This window comes from Astatotilapia calliptera, chromosome 18, assembly GCF_964374335.1.
Source record: "Astatotilapia calliptera chromosome 18, fAstCal68.1, whole genome shotgun sequence".
NCBI classification, from domain to species: domain Eukaryota; kingdom Metazoa; phylum Chordata; class Actinopteri; order Cichliformes; family Cichlidae; genus Astatotilapia; species Astatotilapia calliptera.
In genome coordinates, this window is record NC_137439.1 from 5,841,032 (window position 1) to 5,864,574 (window position 23,543).

General features: G+C 40.2%; 3 protein-coding genes and 1 long non-coding RNA gene across 6 annotated transcripts; 1 reads left to right on the plus strand and 3 right to left on the minus strand.

Annotated features, from left to right (window-relative positions):
- Positions 1 to 1,289: 1,289 nt before the first annotated feature.
- Positions 1,290 to 3,425, minus strand: LOC145421847 (uncharacterized). Its single transcript, XM_080292704.1, has 3 exons — positions 2,572 to 3,425; positions 2,144 to 2,426; positions 1,290 to 2,016 (listed from the first exon to the last, which is right to left on the minus strand). The coding sequence occupies exons 1-3, from the start codon at positions 3,042 to 3,044 to the stop codon at positions 1,345 to 1,347; spliced, it is 1,428 nt and encodes a 475-aa protein (XP_080148830.1). The 5' UTR covers positions 3,045 to 3,425; the 3' UTR covers positions 1,290 to 1,344.
- An 831-nt stretch (positions 3,426 to 4,256) lies between these two features.
- Positions 4,257 to 6,258, plus strand: LOC113010482 (tripartite motif-containing protein 16-like). Its single transcript, XM_026149558.2, has one exon. It carries the CDS (start codon positions 4,323 to 4,325, stop codon positions 5,787 to 5,789), a length of 1,467 nt encoding a protein of 488 aa, XP_026005343.2. The 5' UTR covers positions 4,257 to 4,322; the 3' UTR covers positions 5,790 to 6,258.
- Positions 6,259 to 7,060: 802 nt separating this feature from the next.
- Positions 7,061 to 13,969, minus strand: LOC145421848 (uncharacterized). 3 transcript variants are annotated; one of them, XR_013903207.1, is made up of 5 exons: positions 13,861 to 13,969; positions 10,662 to 10,725; positions 9,015 to 9,215; positions 8,841 to 8,921; positions 7,061 to 8,233 (listed from the first exon to the last, which is right to left on the minus strand). It is a non-coding gene; the product is annotated as an uncharacterized LOC145421848 (long non-coding RNA). The 3 variants fall into 3 exon arrangements; XR_013903205.1 differs by having other exon boundaries at positions 7,061 to 8,921; XR_013903206.1 differs by having other exon boundaries at positions 7,061 to 8,921; positions 9,015 to 9,599; positions 13,861 to 13,964.
- A 2,780-nt stretch (positions 13,970 to 16,749) lies between these two features.
- LOC145421983 (uncharacterized) lies at positions 16,750 to 20,774 on the minus strand. Its single transcript, XM_080293048.1, has one exon. The coding sequence runs from the start codon at positions 19,896 to 19,898 to the stop codon at positions 18,207 to 18,209; it is 1,692 nt and encodes a 563-aa protein (XP_080149174.1). The 5' UTR covers positions 19,899 to 20,774; the 3' UTR covers positions 16,750 to 18,206.
- Positions 20,775 to 23,543: the final 2,769 nt, after the last annotated feature.

The window sequence follows — 23,543 nt, forward strand, 5'->3', positions numbered from 1 at the left end:
AAAGAATTGGCTAAAATTATGGTTATTGAAATGAAAAAAATGAAAAAATGGTTTGATGTAAATGAGTTATCACTGAATTTGGAAAAAACAAAGTTTATGATATTCGGAAACCGTGTAAAGGAGGAAGAGATAGTATTATCTATAGAGGGAGTATTAATTGAAAGAGTGACAGAATTCCGTTTTCTGGGTGTAATAGTGGATGACAAGTTAACATGGAAATCACATATTGAACATGTTAAAAAAAAGTTGGCTAAAAGTATTTATATCCTGGGTAATGTTAGATATATATTAGATTACAAGACAATGAGAATATTATATTTTTCATTGTTTCTACCCTATCTGAGCTATTGTGTTGAAGTATGGGGGAATACATACGTGACTAATATGAAACCATTATATTTATTACAGAAGAGAGCGATTCGAATTATGCATATTGTTAAATATAGAGAACACACTAATAATTTGTTTATAAAATCGAAATTGTTAAAACTAGAAGACATAGTGAAATTACAGACTTTAACTATTATGTTTAGGGCGAAAAATAAAACACTACCTCTTAAGTTACAAAGTTTATTTGTATTGTGTTCAGAAAATGGGGACGGCAGAAGGAAGTTTTATTTTAAGCACCTGTTTGCTCGAACCACACAAAGGCAAATGTGTCCAACAGTCATCGGCATAAGAAACTGGAATTCTCTCAGTGATCATCTTAAGTGTTGTATAAATGTTTCTCAATTTAAAATCTGCTATAAGAATAAAATGATAAACCAATATGAAGAAGTTGAAAAGAATAGAATTTAATTGCAGAAAAATGATCCTTTTAGTTTGATATTTAGTGGTATTGCTCATTGTTGAGTATATTGTTCTGTTTGCTTTGTTTTGTTATGTGCAGAAAATTGTCATAGTGTAATTTTGGTTGCCTACTTGTATTACCACAGATAGGGGGCAGGTATTACAGTTTTTCTCGATTGCTAAAACACATTTCTTGAAACTATGCCTCATATTCTCACAACAGTAAACACAAATCCATAACATCTCACTCAATTTCCCAAACATCCTATTTCCAGGTCAAAATGAAGCTCTACACTCAAAACTATTCACTCTTGCTGAAAAACCAAACTTTGCCCTCAGACATCAAACACAAGCCCTCAAAAACACACACACTACAACAGAGTTTTGCACACTGGTACAATTAATTCAAAACAATAGTTCCAAAACAATTAGGTTGCTTATGGTTCTCCCCTTCAAAAACCTTTTCACATGATAAACACAAAAGACGCAACCAATGTATGTACAGTGGCACATTTTTATTCATGTACTATACAGTACAACACACACCAAAAAACATTATTCCACCTCAGCATCTTGTCTTTGGTCTGGGTCAGGCCAGAGAATCTCATCCACATCACAGGCTATATTGGCCCTAGCCAGGCAGCGGGGGTAAAATCCTCTTGCATGCCTGATCCACCCCTGGCATGCATCTACTGATATGTCTAGGCAGGCTTCTTCCATGGCCTGAAGGAGGTGAACACGGACATAAGGTTCTCGGTCATACACTTTCCACCGCCATGCCGAAAATAACTCCTCTATCGGGTTTAGAAAGGGAGAGTATGCAGGCAGAAAGATATTAGAAAACCTTGGGTTATTGGTAAACCTGTCACGAACCAGAGCAGCGCGATGGAAGCTGACGTTATCCCACACAACAACGTAGTGAGGCTGCTCTGGCTGTGCTGGTTCCCTGTAGTCCAGCTGGAACATATGTTGTCTTAAACCATCAAGAAAAGCAAGGAGAAGCATAGTGTTATAGGGTCCTAGTACGGCATGGCGGTGGAGTACCCCTCGTTGGCTGATGGCTGCGCACATAGTGACATTCCCTCCACGCTGACCAGGGACATTTACAATAGCCCGATGGCCAATTATGTTCCTCCCCCTTTTCCTTCTTTTGGTCAGGTTAAAACCTGCCTCATCCACAAAGATTATTTCATGGGGAACAGGCCGTCCTTCACTCTCAAAGATTCTCTGCAAAACACATAACACAGTAGAGTCAATCGGTACCCTGAACCACAGTTCAAGAGTGCTGAAATGGCAGCATAAACTGCCATGCTGTGATGGTACACAATACTTTATACAATATCCAAACTCATACCTGAACATATTCCACACGTTGGTTTTTCACTCTGTCAGAGTTTCGTTCGAAAGGGACTCGGTATGCCTGTTTCATCCGGAATTGATTCTTTCGGAGGATGCGGTCAATTGTGGAGAGGCTGATGGCATTTATGCCTCGAAAAAGATGATCATCCTCAATCACTCTCCTTTGAATCTCTTGCAGGCGGATTACATTATTTGCAATTACCATGTTTACAAGTTCCCTCTCTTGCCCCTCCGACAAAAGCCTTAACCTGCCTCCACCAGGTGGTCGTCTCTGTGTCCTACAAAAAATAGAAGCACTCATTACTGTAACTGTCACACATTCTTTTTACAGGCAAATAATGGAAACATACTGAAACTCAAGAAACATAAGTTCAGTAACTTAAATGTTACTGTACAAAGCAGTCTTACTGCAAGTACACCTACCTGTTTTCCTCCCTGAAGGTTCTGATGATGGAGGCAACAGTGAAGCGACTCAAATTTGGTTGTACTCGTTGCCCAGCCTCCCTCATAGTCATCCCATGGACAAGGACATGGTCAACTAAAGTGGCTCGAATTTCATCCGAGACTGACTGTCTTCGTGCCCTTGCTCTTCCCCTTCCTTGTCGCCGTCGTTCTCCACCTCCACCTCCTTCACCACGTCCTCCTCCTCCTCCACCTCTCCCTCCTCCACCACCACCTTCCTGTTGTCCTAGACCACCTCCTCCTCCTCCTCTTTCACCACGTCCTCTTCCTCCACCACGTCCTCCTCTTTCACCACGTCCTCCTCTTTCACCACGTCCTCCTCTTTCACCACGTCCTCCTCTTTCACCATGTCCTCTTCCTCCACCACGTCCTCCTCCTTCAACACGTCCTCTTTCTCCACCACGTCCTCTTCCTTTGCATCTCTTTGGATCCATTGTTTCAAACCTGAATGAGCTGACTTTGGCCCTTTTATCTATCCATCGAAGGTTCTGATTGGTGTGTGATAAATTTTGACTCCTAGTGTTTCCACCTGGTTAATTGTGTGCTAATTGAGCTCAAGCTATGCTGACTTAAGTTAACATTATTGAATGCTAGTGCTTTCTAAATGACTACATGGTGTAAGCACTGAAAAATGTAGGGATTTGTGTGTAGAGTTTTGCAGTAACAGTTCACCAAATTTGACTCATGTGTCAAAGCAGGGAATAGTGTTTATAGTTCAGGGAAATGGGTGAGCTTTTTGAAAAATAGCGTTACGGTTTTGAAATTTTAGTTTAAAAGCCTGGTTATAGTGTTTAAGCAATCGAGAAAAACTGTAATAAGAATTTATTCTTCTTCCTGCTCCTTTTCATGCATGGAAACAGTGTTACTTTAATTGAAAGGAAGGTTGTGTATGGGAATGCATTACTGCTGTACCATGTGTGAAACAAAAAAAAAATTTGTTTGCACCTGTAATAAATAATCAAATATATCAAATTATCATCAATATTTAAATAAATGAACCATCGCACCAAACAAAACAACAATTCAACAGACAGTTCTATAAAACTGTGGATGATTCAAAGTGCTGCTATAACTGCACAACAAAACTGCAGTGAGAAAAGCTTTGGATGTTCAGTTTAGTTATAATGACAGTTAAACAACTAAAATACTCGATTAAGTAGGTGAGAAAAAGTTACATTTACTGGATCAGTTTAAGACCAAAATACATTTGAATGAATTACTGACATGGACACTTTGTGAAAAATTACTAAACAGTTCAGGCAAAATTTTACTAAAACCTTGAATTAAACTTGAAAGTTTTCATTTAAATTCCACAGTGACTGTGTACACAGGAAAGACTACAAAATAATGTTTGTTTGTTTGTTTTTTAAACATTGTGGACCGATCTGCATTTGTTGTTGCTAAATTTAAATATTTGTTACTATTTAATGATCATAATCTCATTTGAACATAGGTTTGATTTAGTGGAGTCAGTTGTTCCCATGCATCATTCTGTAAGTGTGAGAATGAACTAAGATTAGAAAATGTCAAAATATAAAGTTTGATTTATTTTTATTCATCACAGCATCCTAAACTTTGCTGAACTTTTTGAAATATAAAATGAACTCGCTGAGTGTTGATGTCACATTTCAAAGCACCAAGTAAAGATAAACTACAGCTGCCCTCAGTGCCGGAGGACTTTCACAGCGAGGCCTGTCCTGGAGAAAAACACCATGTTAGCAGATTTAGTGGAGGAGCTGAAGAAGACTGGACTCCAAGCTGCTCCTGCTGATCACTGCTATGCTGGACCTGAAGATGTGGCCTGTGATGTCTGCACTGGAAGAAAAATGAAAGCCTTCAAGTCCTGTTTAGTCTGTCTGGCATCTTACTGTGAGAAACACCTTCAGCCTCATTATGATTCACCTACATTCAAGAAACACAAGCTGGTGGAGCCCTCCAAGAAGCTCCAGGAGAACATCTGCTCTCGTCATGATGAGGTGATGAAGATGTTCTGCCGTACTGATCAGCAGAGTATCTGTTATCTCTGCCCTGTGGATGAACATAAAGGCCACGACACAGTCTCAGCTGCAGCAGAAAGGACTGAGAGGCAGAGAGAGCTGGAGGTGAGTCGACAAAACATCCAGCAGAGAATCCAGGACAGAGAGAAAGATGTGAAGCTGCTTCAACAGGAGGTGGAGGCCATCAATCAGTCTGCTGATCAAACAGTGGAGCACAGTGAGAAGATCTTCACTGAGCTGATCCATCTCATCCAGAAAAGAAGCTCTGATGTGAAGCAGCAGATCAGATCCCAGCAGGAAACTGAAGTGAGTCGAGTCAAAGAGCTTCAGGAGAAGCTGGAGCAGGAGATCACTGAGCTGAAGAGGAAAGATGCTGAGCTGAAGCAGCTCTCACACACAGAGGATCACATCCAGTTTCTACACAACTACCCCTCACTGTCAGCACTCAGTGAGTCTACAGACTCATCCAGCATCAATATCCGTCCTCTGAGCTACTTTGAGGATGTGACAGCAGCTGTGTCAGAGGTCAGAGATAAACTACAGGACATTCTGAGAGAGGAATGGACAAACATCTCACTGACAGTCACTGAAGTGGATGTTTTACTGTCAGATCCACCAGCAGAGCCAAAGACCAGAGCTGGATTCTTAAAATATTCATGTGAAATCACACTGGATCCAAACACAGCAAACAAAAAGCTGTTATTATCAGAGGGGAACAGAAAAGCAACATTAATGAATCAACAACAGTCTTATTCTGATCATCCAGACAGATTCACTAGATGTTGTCAGGTCCTGAGTAGAGAGAGTCTGACTGGACGTTGTTACTGGGAGGTGGAGTGGAGAGGGGGAGGAGTTTATGTAGCAGTCTCATACAAGAATATCAGCAGAAAAGGAGAGGGTTATGAATGTGCCTTTGGACATAATGACAAATCTTGGTCATTAGATTGTTACAACAACAGTTTTACATGTTGGTACAACAACATCCAAACTCCTGTCTCAGGTCCTCGTTCCTCCAGAGTAGGAGTGTACCTGGATCACAGAGCAGGTATTTTGTCCTTTTACAGCGTCTCTGAAACCATGACTCTCCTCCACAGAGTCCAGACCACATTCACTCAGCCGCTCTATGCTGGTCTGAGGATTTATGTTTATGGAGCCACCGCTGAGTTGATTAAAGTGAAATAGACTGAAGTCTTTCATATTGTGGGTTTAAATCTGTATTTTAGTTTCATTTTATTTTCTCTCCATCATTTCTGCACAGAGATCAGCTGTCAGTCAAACATTATGGGTGGTACCGCCACATCTTCTAGTTGTTCTCTTGATGTTTCTGAGTTTTTAAAGGAGATCTTTCCTGTGACTGTTTATGGAGGCTATCACTGCTCATCATCATTTTGATTTACTAAAATATTTCTCCACATGAAAATGTAAACTTCTCTATCCTCTAAATGTTTCTGGAATATTTGTCTTGAACAATGACGACATTTCTCTTTATGAGTATGGCAGACCATGTGTGTGTGTTTGTGTTTGTTTTTGTCAAAATCATCAAACAAATGAGGAAAAACTGTGATTTTAATGAATGAATTCATATATTGTGTTGATGTTTTATTGTGTGAATAAACTGGAAGGTTTGACTATAAATCAAACTTTGAACAAAGTCTTTTCTTCTGTCTTCATTCCAGGATCTCACTCAAATCTGATGCAGAAAATATGAAACTAATCTGAGAGAATAACTGAAGCAGTTTTCCTCCTGAAGCATCACAAAGTTCAGAGTTCATGTTTAGAGCAGAAGATTCAGCAGTCGCTCTGTGACCTTTCAACTTTCTTCACTAAAACAGCTTCATTACAGAGAAACAAGTCACATTTTCTTGATGTTCTTAAGTCCTTTCAAATGTTTTAATGGTCCTTGAATGCAGCATCAGTGTGGCAGGTTTAAAAGGTCACTTTCTGTTGTGTTCAAAGATTTCCTTCAGATATGGTCTTTAATCAGTAAAGCCAGTGATACAGCAGTGTCATTAGCTGTGTTATTGGCACCAGGCTGTGTTTATGTATGTATTTAATTCTGTCTGAGGATGTCTTCAGCATGAAATGATCATTTGCTCAGCTGCTGTGTCTCATCTCTTATCAGACATTGGTTGGAACAGAGTTTTGTTGCTGACCATCTGACAAGAGGGTGAAGAAAAGCTTCAGGCTTCATTTGGACACTACGTTGGACAGAAGTCTCCACAAAAATGACTCAGAAACACAAATATTATTAATGAAAGTCCAAATGTCAAAAAGGGGTCATACATGATCCTGAGAAATGTCCTTGAACATTTGAACATGAGTCAGAGGGTTGTCAGGTTTCTACACTGCATCGTGGCATCAAGCCTGAGATGTCTGTGGAAACAAGTATGGAGGACACAAATGCACAGACGCAGTCGAGCTGTTTACTGCTGATGAGGAAGGAAAATAGTCTGTTGGATATTAAAGCAGCATTTATTAGAGTAAGAACAGATACTTGTGTCCTTCATTTGATCCCCGTCAATTTACAGAAGACTTAAGGACCCTTTGACTTCTAACATACAGCTGCATGTTTACAATTTTATTATTTATTTATTTATTTCTAGCAAAGCGAGACTTTACTGATTAAAGACATATAATCAGACATATTACTGTTACTCTCTGAAAAAGACTCACATAAAGCAGATTTATCACAAGCAAACATCAAGACACATCCTTCATGGCTTAAAGTTGCAGTGGGACTCTTTCGCCATCTGGTGGTTGTAACAGTTATGACAACTGTTCCTGCATATATGTCCCTCCTCAGTGTGAAGAAGACTGGACTCCAAGCTGCTCCTGCTGATCACTGCGTGTTCCTCCTGTGTCTAAAATCTATTTCCATTATGAATCAGGAAACTGTTTGCACCAATCATAAAGCCAATAAAATACGTCACACACTAAGAAATAACAAAAAGGAATTGTGCATTTCAAGGAGATTTTTCCCTCGTTTTTTGAAATCATAACAATACAAACTAATGCAAGACTGTCATGTTTTCATAAGTTTGTAGAGACACTGTTCTGTTGTATTCTAGGACATCAGTCACTTTTTAAATGCATGCTACTCCTCTTCATCATCAGCATCATCATCAGCACCCATGACCTCCTTTTAGTCTTTGTTTTGTTATTTTTCAGAGTTCAGGAGACGTTCTTATGGGATTTCCACAGTGTACAAGTGCTGTTTAGAGCCTTTACCTAAAAGAAAAGAGTAAAGTACAAAGTAAATTTACTCACTGCAGGAAAATAATGCCTCAATCTGATATATTGTCTTATATGACAAACTGAAAGTGATGCATCAAAGTGTAAGCAGCATTTTCCTGTTACAGCTGGTCTAGATGGAACTGATCTGATCTCCTTTATGTACAGGTAGATATCCAGTGGGTTTGCTAAGGGTCACAGATGAGGGGCTGTGTGAGATGTTTAATGGGAAAGGAAATAAAACCATTGTTCCAGACCTGCAGCTAAGATACTCGAGTATCTTCAAATATGAAGCTGAGTATTACTTCCATACTTTCCTCCACTGCTGATGACCTTGTTACCTGCTGCTCCCTGTTAATGATCAGCCTCAGTTCTGATAGTAAACTGTTGGCTCTCTGGGGGGAAGAAAGAAGTTTGTATTTGTTTAAGATACAATGAAATCATATTTTGACATATTGGAAGATGACATGGAGCTGAAAAAATACTACAGGTATAAATGGAAACTACAGTTTATTTCTGTTATTTCCTGTGATAGTGTTTGTACACTCGCTCATGATAACTGTTCATTCAGCTGCTGTTTTTGTCTGCTGGACATCTTTAGCTTTCAGTAAGGATGCATTCATAGATCAGCACATCTTTTTGAACCACATTTCTTATGAGACTCAGAGTTTACATTTTGGAAATGTGGTGAGACCTGGGGTAGAAAGAGACTGAAGCTTCAACCTCGGCAGTTTTGTGTGTGTCTGAAGCAGAAAGATAAGAACTGTGTGGCCAACTCATCACACACATAATCCTGAATCAGAAAAACAGCATCAAGTGTTGTAATTGTTAAACACAGAAGTGTGATTTATATGTGGTTTTACTGATGGTTAACACAGTCGCACAAACACCTGAAACTGATCAAAATATAAAACAACATATTAAACATAAATATGTGCCAGTTACCAGAACTTATATGTGGTTTCACTGAGGTTTAATTATGCTCAGTTTATCAATACTCACTCATACAAAAGTTTGTTGTGTCTTATTGATTATTTGGCTTTAGGTTTTCCAGTTTTCCAGCTGCTGCTGTTTAATGTTTGCCTGGGAAAAGAAATTTCAGTTAGTGTGGGAAGTTTGGTTAAGCTGGTGGAAAACAATACTGTTACACTGACCTTTTGGATAAGATTGTCTTACCTGTGGTTTCTCTGATGTGCACGACAAAACAGTCTCCAGGCAGCTTGAGTGCCCATTTAAAGGTTCCTGGTGGTACCAAGTGATTGAAGAGAGGATTGAAAAGCCATATTAGTTTATTGTAGATTGTAGTCAGTTGGCCAAGCTTGTAATGAAAAACGGTTCATTACTCGAAGCTTTCATCACAGTCCTCTTTGGTGACATCTGGTGGACAAATATATGAAGAGCAGCTTGAGTCTGCAGCTTATAATGAACTGCTTCATTATGATTGCCCACTCTGCAGAGCTGACAGCTTGTGTTTGATGTCATGTGACAGTTCTGTGTGATATCGGGCTGATATGTTGCTTTGAACATGAATTTTCGGGGGGTGATAAAATTGTGTTATCATCAATCAATCATGTGGTCAGAAGAATCTGTGCTTACCTTGCAGGAATGTTTTCAATTTACAGATTGGGAAGTTTTTATTCAGTCTTGATGCTTTGGTGGATGTTAGCTCATATGCAGGTTTTGTAAAGACATGATTATACCCCTTAAGCGTGCTAAAGTGTACCCTAACAATAAGCCATGGGTCACCAAATGCATCAAATCCTGTTCAAGGAAAAAGAGACAGGCTTTAAAAGAGGGGGCTGTTACTGACTTTCAGGCAGTCACCAAAGACTTGAAAATCGAGCTCTTGAAAGCAAAACAGATCTACAAAAACCTTCTTGAAAGAAAATTTGCTGCAAAAAATTTTGGGTCTGCCTGGACTTGTATGAAAACCATATCAGGGTTTCAAAATCCCCAGAGCAGCAGTCAGATCATTGTAGACGGTTTTAAGCCAGACAGAGATTTGAATATGCTTGATGCTCGTTTTAGTTCTTCTGAACTGAAACAGAAACTGAAAGTTACTCAACACTTCATCACTGAACTCAGCGATGTCCAAAAGGCCTTTCATACAGTTAATGTGAACAAGAGCCAGGGCCCTGATAACATTAGTGCCGCCTAATTAAATCTTGTGCTAAAGAGCTCAGTCCTAAATTTCAGCTTATTTTCAATAAATCCTTTCAAATACAAAATGTGCCCTCGCTTTGGAAGGAAGCTGTCGTCGTTCATGTCCCTAAATCTAGTCGTCCAAACGTCCTGAATGACTTCAGGCCTGTTGCCTCACCTGAGTTGTCATGAAAGTCTTTGAAAAAATCCTCAGAAATGTGATTATGGAAGAGATTGAATATCAGCTGGATCCAATGCAATTTGCGTACAGGCCCAACAGAGGAGTGCAGGACGCGCTTTTGACTCGACTAAATCTGATTCTTAAACATGTAGAGAGTAAAGGGACTTTTGCAAGACTTCTTTTCATTGATTTTTCTTCTGCTTTTAATACAATACAGCCCCATATTTTAATGAAAAGACTTTTAGAAGAGTTTGAAATCAGGAAAAACCTGGTTTGCTGGATTTTAGATCTTTTAACTGACAGGTCACAAAGAGTGAGAATAAATGGGGTTCTGTCTGACCCAGTGTTCTCCTCCACAGCTTCTCCTCCAGGGTCTCTTATCGCCCTTATTATTCATTCTCTTTACAAACATGTGTCAGAGCAGATATGAAAACAGGGCCATCATTAAATTTACAGATGACTTTGTTATTGTCAGCTTACTGAAAGAGGGTGAAACTCACCATAGTCCAATCATTGATGGCTTTGTTCAGTGGTGGGAGGAGTCTTATCTCCAATTGAACATATCTAAAACAAAAGATATGGTTATTGATTTTAGGAAACAACTAAATGGGCACAGAGTCACTTTAATTAAAGGTCAGAAAATAGAGCAAGTGCAATCATATAAATATCTTGGGACCATAATCAATGAAAAACTGAACTTTTATTGCAAATCGGTCTGTAAAAAGGGTCACCAGTGCCTTTACTGCCTCAGGAAACTTGCTCATTTCCACATTGAGCGAAAGATTTTAACTTTGTTTTCTTGTTCTTTTATTGAGTCTGTTTTATCTTTTTGTTTGGTGCCATGGTTCAGTCAGACCTCTGTCACAGAGAAAAATTGACTGAATTAGTGAGTGAGATGGTCCAGTCGTCTGATAGATGAGTCACAGGCCTGTTTAGACTCCCTGTACTCTAAACAGGTACCACAGATGGCTTAATCAATCCTTAAAAATGGTTCCCATCCTCTACGGGGTGGATTTAGCTTCTTTCTTCAGGACGGAGGTTTCTAGTTCCAAGATGCAGGACAAAGCATTATAAAAACAGCTTTGTCCCTGCTGCTGTCACTGAACTCAATAAGAATTGTTTTTGATTTGATTCACTTTGTTTAATTACTAAATATGTGTTTTGTCAGGTTTCATTAGGTGTGTGTGTTTGTGAAGGGAGGCCAAATGCTATCATTGTTCTGTAAAGCAAATTTACCTGTGGGTATAAATAAAGTAACCTTAACTTAAAGCTTATAGGAGGTTGTGAGGTCACTGCTTCCACCTGATTATGTAATTAACCAGCAGACTGGTACGTTTATATATAATATACTATAAGTTATATCATTATAATTATGTGTACATCATATTTCTTATGTACATTTTAGACCTGGGAGCAGAAATGCTGATGAACTGGTTTTTATTCAGGAACAGGCAGAGCGTCCTCTCTTCCTGGCTCCATGTCTATAATTATGTCACACACTGATTCGCTCTCACAAAACCACCAAAACACGGCACAAATCCCACCAATGATTTCAATAAATCATTGAATCAGGTACTGAAGCAGTGACGTGCTGAATGAAGCTTCAGACGTCATTGATCACGTGACTCTGTTCAGTCAAACCAAGCCTCAGCACAGCGTTTCTGAAGCAGTGTGTTGATTTTTTGACACATGTGCCGGAGCTTCAGCTTCAAACGGGCCGTCACCATCAGAGTTGCTGGAACCATGTCCCACTACTGGCTACTCTGTTTTATTCTGTGTTAAGTTTTTGAATGTGAATTTTCTGTGTTAAGAATAACAAAGAAAATGTAATGAAGTGATTTTAAAGTTTAAACTTTGTGTTAAATCTTGTGAGTCAGAGAGAGAGAGAGAGATGAGGTGTGGGTGGACATCAGATGATCAAATGTCAACAACCTGATTGGCCCAAGTGTGAAGATGTGACGTCCACTGAGGGAAGGGGGGGAGAAAGGGTGAGCAGGTATAAAAGTGAGGTGAAGAAGAGATTCGGGGTTCTTCCCTTTTGTCCTCTGTGAGATGAGCAGTTCAGAAGTTTGGATCTAAGAGGTTCACAGTTAAAATTCCAGCAGAGACGCTAAAAGGAGAACCACAGTCCAACCTGTGAATGTTTTTAACCCTTTGTGAAACAACAACAGGGCCGTACAGAGAGGTTTAAAGGGGCGGGTGCTCAAAGTTAAAAAGGGGCACATTGAACCAGGCTGAATAACAACAACACACATTCATCAAGAATCTAATATGGGAAGGGCAGGGCTATGTTGATCTGAGACTGTAGACATTAAAAAGTCCATAGGAGAGATGGTAGCTGATTAAACAAGTGTCATGAGATAATAACAAAATGCAAAGATTGGTGACAGCGCTTGGAACCATAAGGCAACAAAAAACTGTGAGAAATAATTTAGGCTCTGCCTGTGAATCACTCTTTGCTTCTCTTCTTCCTTCCATCCCATCATTTCATATATCACTCTCCACTTGCTATGTGAGAACAAGGCACAACTTGCTATTGCAATAAACTATAATCTAATTATCCACACCTAACAACTCTTGCACTTAATCTATAATAAAATGATGACAGAAAAATGTTATAGCCCTGCCTTTAGTAGCCTCACACAGCTCCTACTGTTTAGAATAGAATAGAATATAATTCAACTTTATTGTCATTGCACATGCACAGGTACAGGGCAACGAAATGCAGTTTGCATCCATCCAGAAGTGCTTTAGTGATATAGATATATTGCAGTAAATATTAGCAATAATATAGATATGTAAATATAGATATGTTTAAATATAGATATGTTTCCTCCTCATGTCCTTACTAGGCATGTCTGGACAATGTTATATCATGAGTAATATTTTTTTTTAAAATCCATCTAAATAAAACACACACATGCACACACACACAGTGACATTTTAGACCTTCTTCAGAATACTGTATATACTATGGGCATCATGGTGCTGATCCAGAATCCTTACATTATTATTTATTACTAGAGCTACAATAATAAAGCAATGAGGAGGGGGAAGTAATAAATATGAAATAATGTCATTATGATGATTCCATTTGTTTCACTATCCACTCTGTGCAGGGCAAAGCTTATTACATTTTTAAACTGTAGAGATACAATAATTTTACTGCTGTAAAATCCAAATTTTGTCTTATTTAAAATATAAATCTAATATAATCTGCTTCTTAATGTATGTTCTTTAAAATACAGCGTGTGTGTTTTAATATATTATAATTATAATAATTATTATGTGGACATGCATATTAGATCGTTTTTTAGTGAAATATAATCCCTCCAGAAAGGCAGGAAAAGCCCGGAAACTTACTTTAAAACTAAATATGTTCTAAATACTTTAAAACTAAATATGTTCTAAATACTTTAAAACTAAATATGTTCTAAATACTTTAAAACTAAATATGTTCCCTAAAACGGTGACAGAGCTACAGACCCATGACAGCCTTACACAGGTAGCCAGCAGCTGTGACCAGCACAACTTGTGTAGTTAATAAAAGGACAGGTAATGTTTGTCACGCTGTTGCACACACAGCACGCTCGTTTGTTTCAGTTCGTCAGTTGCAACAAGACAGCTTACCAACGTGTACGTAATAAGCCAATACTCCTGTGTGCTATACACTACAGTGTGCGCTGTACACCTACTTACTGGTTTTGTCGCATCAGTCTGTGTCTCTGAGTTAACTTGTGTTTCTCATACAGCTCCGGACCGCTAAAAATGCGCGTGCTCTTTGTGAGCTCGTTCCCGGCTCGTAACCAGCGCGTTCTGTCGTCAAGGGCGATCATTGGTTAAATGTGATCATGTGACTGATGCAAGCCAGATCCTTTTATTTAGCAAAACTGTGATTAACCCTCTGATGCATGAATTATGAAAGCCTTGGTCAAGATTTTTTTCTTAAGTGCTTTTATTCTTCTCAGGACATGAAAAAAAATGTTTAACTCTTTTTTTTCCAAAAATATGTTTTTTTATAAAGTTATAAACTTGTCCACTCCAGTGGACTACATGCGCCTGAGCACTTAGCATGAAATACTGTGAATTTACTGTAAAAATTAATTACCTCGTGTTCTATTGTAAATATACAAACACTTGTTTGCTTGTATCCTTTGAAAAACATCTCAGCAATTTTTTTGGAACTTTCAACTCATAAGGCCCCAATGTTTAGACGTAAATAACAAAACCAATCAACAGTCCTAGCTGTGAATCCTACACCTGAATATGGCAAACTATCTCCAACAAGAGAAACATTTTTGAGTCTACACAGTTCTATAACGATGCAGGACAGTATTACCAAGCCCTTAGTAGCATGCTGGAAGAAAACACAAACTGACATCTTAGTCTCTGCATCTCCAAACAGTTCTATGTTCATCACACCTAGGCTGTGCGAAAGTTTGCAACGCATCCAGGGCACAATGGCACACAGCATTGCATGCAGATGTATTTGGTCTTCCGTGTGCACGCAACATCATGGCACCTGTTTGCATTTTTCACCTCGGTCAGTTGGGGCCAGTGATATCCTGTGGCAAACCTGACCTCACAGGCTACTTTGGTGACTGCTCTCCACTTCACGGGTTGTGGGGTCCCACTGGGTCTTCCTCTTTTGCATTGCTGGAGGGTGAATCTCTTCTCTTGTTACTGACAGTTCTTTCCCATACAAGTTGGTGTTGTATGTTATATTATCAATTAGATCTGCTGGAAACAGATGTCTGAAGAAATCTATGGGATCCTTCCCCTCCACATTCAATTTCCACTCTCCTAGAAAAGGAGGCAAGTCTCCAACCAAGTCATTGTCTTGGACTTTCCAAATATTTTTGCGGGCTTGAGTATGGTCAGGTGCCATGTACCCATCTCCCACAGCTCCCTGATCATACTGACCTTCCTCTTCATCCTGCCCCTCATCGTTCTCACTTTCTGCATCCTGACTGTCTGTGTCTTCATCATCCGTAGTTCCTATGTCTCTGTTCTGCTCTGGCAGCCACTCTCATCATCACTGGACTTATCACTGAACTCCTCATCACTGCACTCATCAATGAAATCATCATCACTGGAGCTGGATGGAATTTCCTGGACTATTCTGTACGCTGCCTTATTCTTTGCTGCATTTGAAGTCTACAAAATATGATAAAACATCGCAAATCGCTGTGTGATCTAAAGAAAAGGAAAACGGGGGAAAGGTTCCTGTTGTTTAATTATTATAGTAACTCAAACTACAGCTGATCTGCACAGAAATATATATTTTAAATGAGTAGCTTATAAATGTAACAATTATATGCTTAATAATAACCAAAACAGTCCCAAAACACAGTGAGACAATTTATGACTTATGTTAAAAAAATATAGTGGGTAATGCATGATGTCCACTACAGTGGACACATGGTTAATCGTAGTTTTCTACATATTAGACATAACAATTTCTTATTCCAAACAGATAATATCCTTCCCTAGATGTTACTGCATATCATCATATTTTTTTTACCTGTTGGGCTCTTTTAGCATAGAAGGATTGACAGGATATGCCAGCAGTGGTCGGCAGGGGTGACAGTTTGTCTGCCATCTTTGATTCAGAGGAAATTTACTTGCAGTTGCACTAACTGAACACTGAATTGACCTCAATGGAGCATGGCAGCAGAGAGCACTCTAGAGGCTAATATGCAGTTCCACCATAGAAACCAATGCATTAAAGAGATATGTACGTTTTAGTAGCCGTCCACTCCAGTGACCACTATGCATCAGAGGGTTAATAGTTAAATATTATTGTTGATGGGCACAGACAGGACTCCGCACGCACACACACACACATAAAAAAAATAATAATTTTTTTTTAAAAAGTTGCCTCAACAAAAGGGCACTTTGGGCACCCATCAGGAAAGGGGCGGGTGCTCAAGCCCCTATAGCCCCCCCCTCTGGACGTGCCTGAACAACAAAGGCATAAATATGATCATATCAATATTATCTACTGGGTCAGACTCATAGGATCAGGGATTAGAACTCCTTTTATCAGAGAGATGAAATCTACTTCCTGTACAGGGTTTTTTTGTGGGCCTAGCGATCGACAGAAACTAGAGTCAATAAAAAAACTGGACATTGGCTCAATGTGTGTGTGGCACAGGCAAACAAGGACTGAGCGCTGTGTAGTCCCACATAAAGTCAGACACCTGGTCACCCTAGGTGGACCATGGCATGGTCTATATGGAGGATACAGACACTGCTGAAAACATGACTCTGTCTGGTTTAGATGATCAAATGTCTTTACTTTAGGAGGCTGTGGCTCAGAGTACATTCACATAATGCCTTTGAATAAATGTAAAAAGCTTGTTTTTCTCCTGCTTTGATTTCTTTGTCCAGGTAGAAATTCTGCTTTTTGCCTCTAAAATCTGAAACAGTTTGAAACAAAGTTTGGCGCTCTAATCCTCTCTGTGTTTGTCCTTTGGTCAGATGGTGATATTGAATGAAATATTCCAGTATTCAGTAGCTCAGCAGCTTTGTAACATGTGGTTTTGCACACTGTTCAAACCTCAGATGTTTGTGTAAACAAGTGTGGAGGACACAAACTGACGGGGGGAGGAACGACATTTACTGTTGATGTGTCTGACATTTAGTCTCCATGAGTTCTCATAAGACTGAAGAACTCTGTGATCTCTAACATGCAGCTGTATGTTTTGAAATCATGTGTCTCATTCTCTGGACTTTACTAGACAACGAGTGAGGAACATGTAACGAATATCATCTTTAAAGTGATGAATAATAACTCTGCCTCTGTGTCTTCATAAAAAGATCGTACTTCTGAAAGGTCAGAGGGCAGCATCCACTCTGGGTTTACACAGTTTTGCAGCTTTAGCTCTTCTGAAGTTCAGCACCTGCTTTTTCAACCAATCAGAAGCCAGTATTGTAGAGAGTTCATATTTCTTTTCATGCAATTGAATAATTTTGAATGTTTAGGTGAATATTTATATTTAGAGTATTTTCTCGATCAGTGTCTTCAGTCCTGACCCTGAGTGCGTACATTTAAAAATAAAGTGATATAACTTCTTTTACATTACTGTGAACTTCTTGTACAGTTTGACAGCTGATTGTTGTTGTGTTTTTATGGTTTATTTTATCCAGTTTGGCAAGCAATAACAAGATCCATTTTTAGTTACGTCCTGCTGCTTCTCCTGCTCTAGTAAAAAAAACCATAGGCTCACCCCAGTGCATGCTGGTCCTATACCAGTCTCTTTATTTATAGAAACAAAATGGCCCTACAGCTTTTACTGACTAATTTAACAAGGTAACATCAAACAAACAAAACATTGAAACAAATATTAACCTACAAATAAACTTGTAAATAAACCCCAAAATATAAGTAAACTAACAACAAACTTTAACTAATTTCAAAATAATAAAAAAATAAGAACAAATAGCTCCAACAGAAGTTATTGGTGCAGACTGAAGGTTCTGTAAACTACTCAGTCATAGAATGATTACGATATTGAACTAAAACAAATGCCTGAATCCTAAATTATGGATATCCTATTGTGGTGATCTAAAATGTAACACTAAATGTGATTAAAACACTAAAACTCTGGACTCCGGGGCTGAACGACCGCGGGGATCACCAGCCCGAGGAAAACACAAAATACACATGACTCCGTGAGAAAGACAATTCATTCTTGAATGAAGACGTTGATCAGACACATTTAAAATGTAGCCAATTGAGTTTATTATTTAATTATTAAGGAAATAGAAAAGCGGAGGAATAGAAAAGGGGGGAGGGGTGGGGGTTAAAGAAGAGGGTAAAGGAAAGGGATAGAAAGGAGGAAAGAGAGGAGAGAGAACCCCAACTATGCCCTCTGAGCAAGCACTGGGTGCGACAGTGGATAGGAACAACTCCCTTTAAAGGAAGAAACCTATGACAGAACCAGGCTCTAGAGGGGCCAGTCAACTGTCGGGACTGGTTGGGGGGTGAGGGTGAAAGAGAGAGGGGGGGATGGGGCAGGTGTTAGGAGTTAAGGTGAAAATTACGATGCAACGGTGGAGGAGGAAGACGGGGTGACATCAGCAGAAGGAAAAGTAGAAAAAGTAGAAAAAGCAGGAGTGCTCTTTCTCCAGAAGAAGCGGAAGCGTTTTTTCTTCTTTTCCGTGATCTTTTCCACGAGCACTCTTTTCTCTAGGATGAGGGTTCGTAACTCATCAATTGTTTGTGTGTTTTCCTTCTCAAGTTTCCTGCATGTTGTCTCCACTTCTTCTAATTTGGCTTGTTTTTCTTCGAGCCTTTCTTTCAGTTCTTTACATTTGGCCTCCTGCATAAGCTTTGCCTCGTGCATCTCTGTATAACTGTGTTGTAATTTGTTGTGTGCGTCTTGTAGCTGCTGACTTCTCTCGAGTTCTTGAAGTGTACACTGCAGGTCTTTGTTTGTTTTCTCTACTTGCTGCTTTAACATCTGCACCTCAGTGTTTTTGCACTTCAAATTGTTGGAAAGTTTCTCCAGTTCTGTGTTTTTTCTCAGCATGTCACTGAGCTTACTCTGCATCTCTGAGCATTGTTTTTGCACTTTTTTCTTTTCCCCCTCCAGCTCAGTTGTTTTGGAGTTCAGTTGGTTATAACGGTCTTGCAGTTGTTGGTTTTTCCTCTCAAAGTCCTGGAGAATTTGTTTATCTTCTTTCTGCTTTATTTCCCATTGTTCTTTGTCTTGTAGGAAATCCTTATTTCTTTGCACTGTTTTATCAAGCTTTATTTTCAGCGCGGTGTATTTTTCCTCCACGCCTTCAAGCTTGGAGTCCGTTTCTTTCTGTTTAATTTCTAGTTGCTTTTTTTCTTGAAGCAACTCTTTATTTTTGTTCAGTGTTTTATCAAGCTTCGCCTGCAGTGCTTTGTACTTTCCCTCCATGCCTTGCAGTTTGCGCTGCTTTATGTCCATTTGTTCTTTTTCTTGGAGGAGTTCTTGATTTTTTTGCAGAGCTTCATCAAGCTTTATTTGCAAGGCTTCCTTGTGTTTCTCGCTGTCCTGAAGCTTGCAATCCATATCTTCCTTTTTCATGGTCTGTTGCGCTTTCTTTCGAAGAAACTCAACCCTTCCTTTCAGCACTTTTTCATTTATCTCAGTGCCTTGGAGTTTTATGACCAGTTGTTTCTTCTCTTGGAGGAGTTCTTGATTTTTTTGCAGAGCTTCATCCAGCTTTACTTGCAGCTCCTGAATCTTTTTTTCCCTCTCTTTCTCGTTTTTCTTCTGTTGGAGGATTTCTTCTGTTGGTTTTTCTTGTACTTTATTAAGCTTTGCTTGGAGCTCAAAGATCCTTCCCTGCATGTCTAGGAGTTCCATTTCTTTCTCCTTTATAATATCTTCCTTATCGAGAAGCTGTCTGAACAGTTTATCTGCTTCAGCGGTCCTTCTCTCACAGTGCTCTCTCAGTAATACGGAGATAATCTCCGTTCGTTGTTTAAAAAAACTTTCCCAGATGTAATTGGTGTACTCTGGCTGGGGCGGGTGTCGCGTATTGTGATTGTTCATTAGATTTTCCTCATGCATTTCTTCCAAGCACATCTTCTGCAGTTGCGTATCGTCTTCTCGATTGCAAGGAGGAGCGCTGGGCTTTACGTTTTCTCTTTTTTTCTGCTTTCTTGGAGACATGTTGGAATCTGTTAACAGTGACTCTGAAAAGGATCCAAAAAGGGCTTCTCTGGCGAACGTTCGTTTGAATGCTGCAAACATAAATGCTGCGAATAACGGACTAAAAGTTCTTGCGTCTCACCCCTATTTATAGGTTTTAGGATCAAAGGATCGAAGGATCACAGTGGTGGTAAGATTCTAAATGTGTGTGACATCACAGTTCCGTAAGCCAATGAGGTTGTCACATGACATTTGTGAGAGGGCATTCCTTACTTGGACAAATTATCAATAAGCTTTCAATACCAGTAACAATGGTGACAGTATAATTGACAATTATGTGTCCAGTATGTTGGCTGATTTGCTTTTACTTTTTGCATATGAAAATAAAAGCTGGGCTGATTTTAACACCATTACAAGAAGTGTTGTTAATTATTCTTTTTGAATCCTAATCAGGTTACCACAAATTGTCTTTTAATTTAGTAGAACTTGAAATGTTTGTCAGTGGATAAACAATTCATAATGCAAAGTCAGAAACATCAAGTTATTCTTAGTACTGCATACTTGCAATACATAAGTTGTCCTAACAGTCATGTAGGGCATCTGTAGTTCAGGGGGTCGGGAAGCTCATCTTGTAACTGGATGTAATATTAGCAGACAGAGGGTTTGATGTTGCAGAATCTTTGGAGTTGTACCATGCTGAATTGAAGAGCCCAACTTTCACCAAAGGAAAGAACTAACTGGCCCCTAGATTGCCCAATCAAATCTCTTAATGCCACCAGCCCTCCCCTACCTTCACTGTGTGCTCAGCTTGTAGAAAAGAGTTGAGTGTGGAAGAAATGGCAAAAATGTGGAGCTGAAAAGCTAAGAGAGAAAAAGAAATTATATATAAATCAACGTGTCAAATTAATGGACATGTTAGTTATTGGAGTTCTGGCTGCATTTTATATATCTATATTGTGTCCTTTTTATAATAAATAATAAAAAACATTATTTATCCTCACTGTATGAACATTGTTGGAGTCCTTGAAGTCTCATCATGTTGAAGTTACTCATGTGATGTGATGTTGTTATAATGATCCAGCTGGTGTGCAGCCATCATATTAGAGTTCTCTTTCTTCTTCTGATTTTATACCATTTTTCTGTGATGGTGTCACATGGAGAGGAACAATATGAGGGAGGTCTGGAATGGTGTGAAAACCATCACAGGCCACAACACCAAGAAAAGCACAGTGGGGGGGACTGTGGAGAAGGCAAACGAACTCAACAACTTCTTCAACAGGTTTGACCAGCCCACAACCCCCCCACCCTCACCCTCACCTTCACTACAGAGTCCTCTCCCCACTCTCCTGCCTCCCTCGCTTCCCCCCCTTCCTGACACCATGACACCCCCCTCCTCCAATCCCTCTCTCAGCAGCAAGACATCTCCCCCCCTCCCCTCTTCCCAAACATCTCCCAGTGTCACAGTGGATCAGGTCAGGAGACAACTGAGGAAGCTTCGCCCCAGAAAGGCAGCAGGCCCAGACAAGGTGTGTCCTAGGATGCTAAAGGCGTGTGCTGCTGAACTTGGGGAGCCGCTACAACGAGTCTTCAACCTCAGTCTGCGACTGGGGAGAGTGCCCGCCCTATGGAAGACATCCTGCATTGTCCCGGTCCCCAAAAAGAACCGGCCCAATGAGCTGAATGACTTCCGACCGGTGGCACTGACGTCACATCTTATGAAGACTCTAGAGCGGCTCTTCCTCAACCTCCTCCGACCACAGGTACAACATGCCCAGGACCCACTACAGTTTGCATACAAGGCGGGTGTCGGAGTGGAGGATGCCATCCTGTACCTCCTACACAGAGCCCACTCACACCTGGATGGGGGAAAAGGCACGGTCAGGATCCTGTTTCTTGACTTTTCCAGTGCCTTTAATACCATCCGGCCCTGTATGCTTCAAGAAAAACTGAACAGGATGGAGGTGGACCCCTGCCTGGTGGCTTGGATCTCCGACTACCTCACCGACAGACCACAGTACGTCAGGCTGAAGGACATCACGTCTGACACAGTGGTCAGCAGCACAGGAGCACCACAGGGAACTGTGCTGTCCCCTCTTCTCTTCACCCTGTACACCTCTGACTTCTGCTACAACTCTGAATTATGCCACATTCAGAAGTTTGCAGACGACACAGCCATCATGGGGTGTATCTGGGATGATCAGGAAGAGGAGTACAGAAGTCTGGTGAGGAACTTTGTCGCATGGAGTCACACAAACCACCTGCAACTCAACACCTCAAAGACTAAGGAACTGGTTGTGGACTTCGGGAGGTCTAGAGCAGGTCCACTGCCGGTTCAGATAGAGGGGGAGGAGGTGGAGGTGGTCAACAAGTACAAGTACCTCGGGCTGTGGGTGGACAATAAACTGGACTGGTCATGCAACACAGAGCACCTGTATAAAAAAGCCCAAAGCCGACTGTACTTCCTCAGGAGGCTGAGGTCTTTTAACATCTGCAGGAAGCTCCTGAGGATGTTTTACCAGTCGGTGGTTGCTGGAGTACTTTTCTATGCTGTGGTGTGCTGGGGGAGCAGCACAGCAAAGAAGGACTCATCCAGGCTGGAGAAACTGATCAGGAGGGCTAGCTCTGTGGTCGGCATGAAGCTGGACACTCTGGTGACAGTGGCAGAGAAAAGGACATTAAAGAAACTGATGGACATTATGGACAATGCCAGGCATCCTCTGCACACGGCCATTAACAACCAGAAGAGTCTGTTCAGTGACAGGTTGCTTCTCCCAAAGACAAGAACTAACAGACTTAAAAACTCCTTTGTCCCACACGCCATCAAACTGTTTAACTCCTCTCTGGAGGGGAGAGGGAGGGGAAACAGGAGGACAAAGGAGGGGGGAACAACTAAGCTGTAGTGCCTCTTCACCTCACTGTGCAATACCTTTTGTGCAATACTTTTGTAAATAGTCAACGGTGCAATAGACTCAATACTTGAAATGTGCAATTCACTTGTATTTTTATTTTTATTCCTATTTATTCTATTTATCCCCTTCGTATATTTTATTTATATTGTCTCTGTATTTATATATATGTGTGTGTGTATAACTCTGTAACTTCTGTCGGTGCTGTGCTTTTTTGGAAATCGAATTTCCCAGAGGAACCCACCCGAGGGATTAATAAAGTTCTATCTTATCTCTCTTATCTTATTTAAAGTGGTCGCAACAATTGCACCTATAGGACCCTGAAAAACTGGTGCACAGACTTCAGAGTCTAATAAGTGTCACCACTGTAACCACTGCATAATGCAAACCATGACACGAGTTTAGTCTTGGTGTGAAACTCATTTTGGTACATAGACACCAATCTGACCTTAAGTGGAACAGACCCATAAAACTAATGCGTAATAAATCTGTTAATAAATAAATCGAAATTCTCCCATAATCATTCTTTGGTAGGAAGTCATAAATAGGAGTTAAATTCAGACTCTGCACGGCTGGCTTCTCCTGTAACCCTGCATGTTTCTAAGGTTTGTTTTCTTTCTTTTTTTGTTGTTGTTCTTGTGCTTTTTGTCCTCAGGTGAGGTTTGAAGTGTCTGTGTGGTGCAGCTGGTCTGGTCTGTCCAGGCTGCACCACACAGACACTTCCAATCACCACACATCAAAGTACAAAGCGTATGACGTCATCACATTCTGTGTTAGGAAGTCACATTTAGGAGTTAAATTCATTGTTCATCATACTCAAGAAATCTTTCTGTTATCTTGA

Coding starts and splice junctions, on each gene's coding strand:
- LOC113010482 (XM_026149558.2), top strand. CDS start 4,323: ATGTTAGCAGATTTAGTGGAGGAGCTGAAGAAGACTGGACTCCAAGCT.
- LOC145421983 (XM_080293048.1), bottom strand. CDS start 19,898: ATGTTTGCAGCATTCAAACGAACGTTCGCCAGAGAAGCCCTTTTTGGA.
- LOC145421847 (XM_080292704.1), bottom strand. CDS start 3,044: ATGGATCCAAAGAGATGCAAAGGAAGAGGACGTGGTGGAGAAAGAGGA. Junction 2,427..2,571: donor ACCTTCAGGGAGGAAAACAG/GTAGGTGTACTT, acceptor TATTTTTTGTAG/GACACAGAGACGACCACCTG. Junction 2,017..2,143: donor AACGTGTGGAATATGTTCAG/GTATGAGTTTGG, acceptor TGTGTTTTGCAG/AGAATCTTTGAGAGTGAAGG.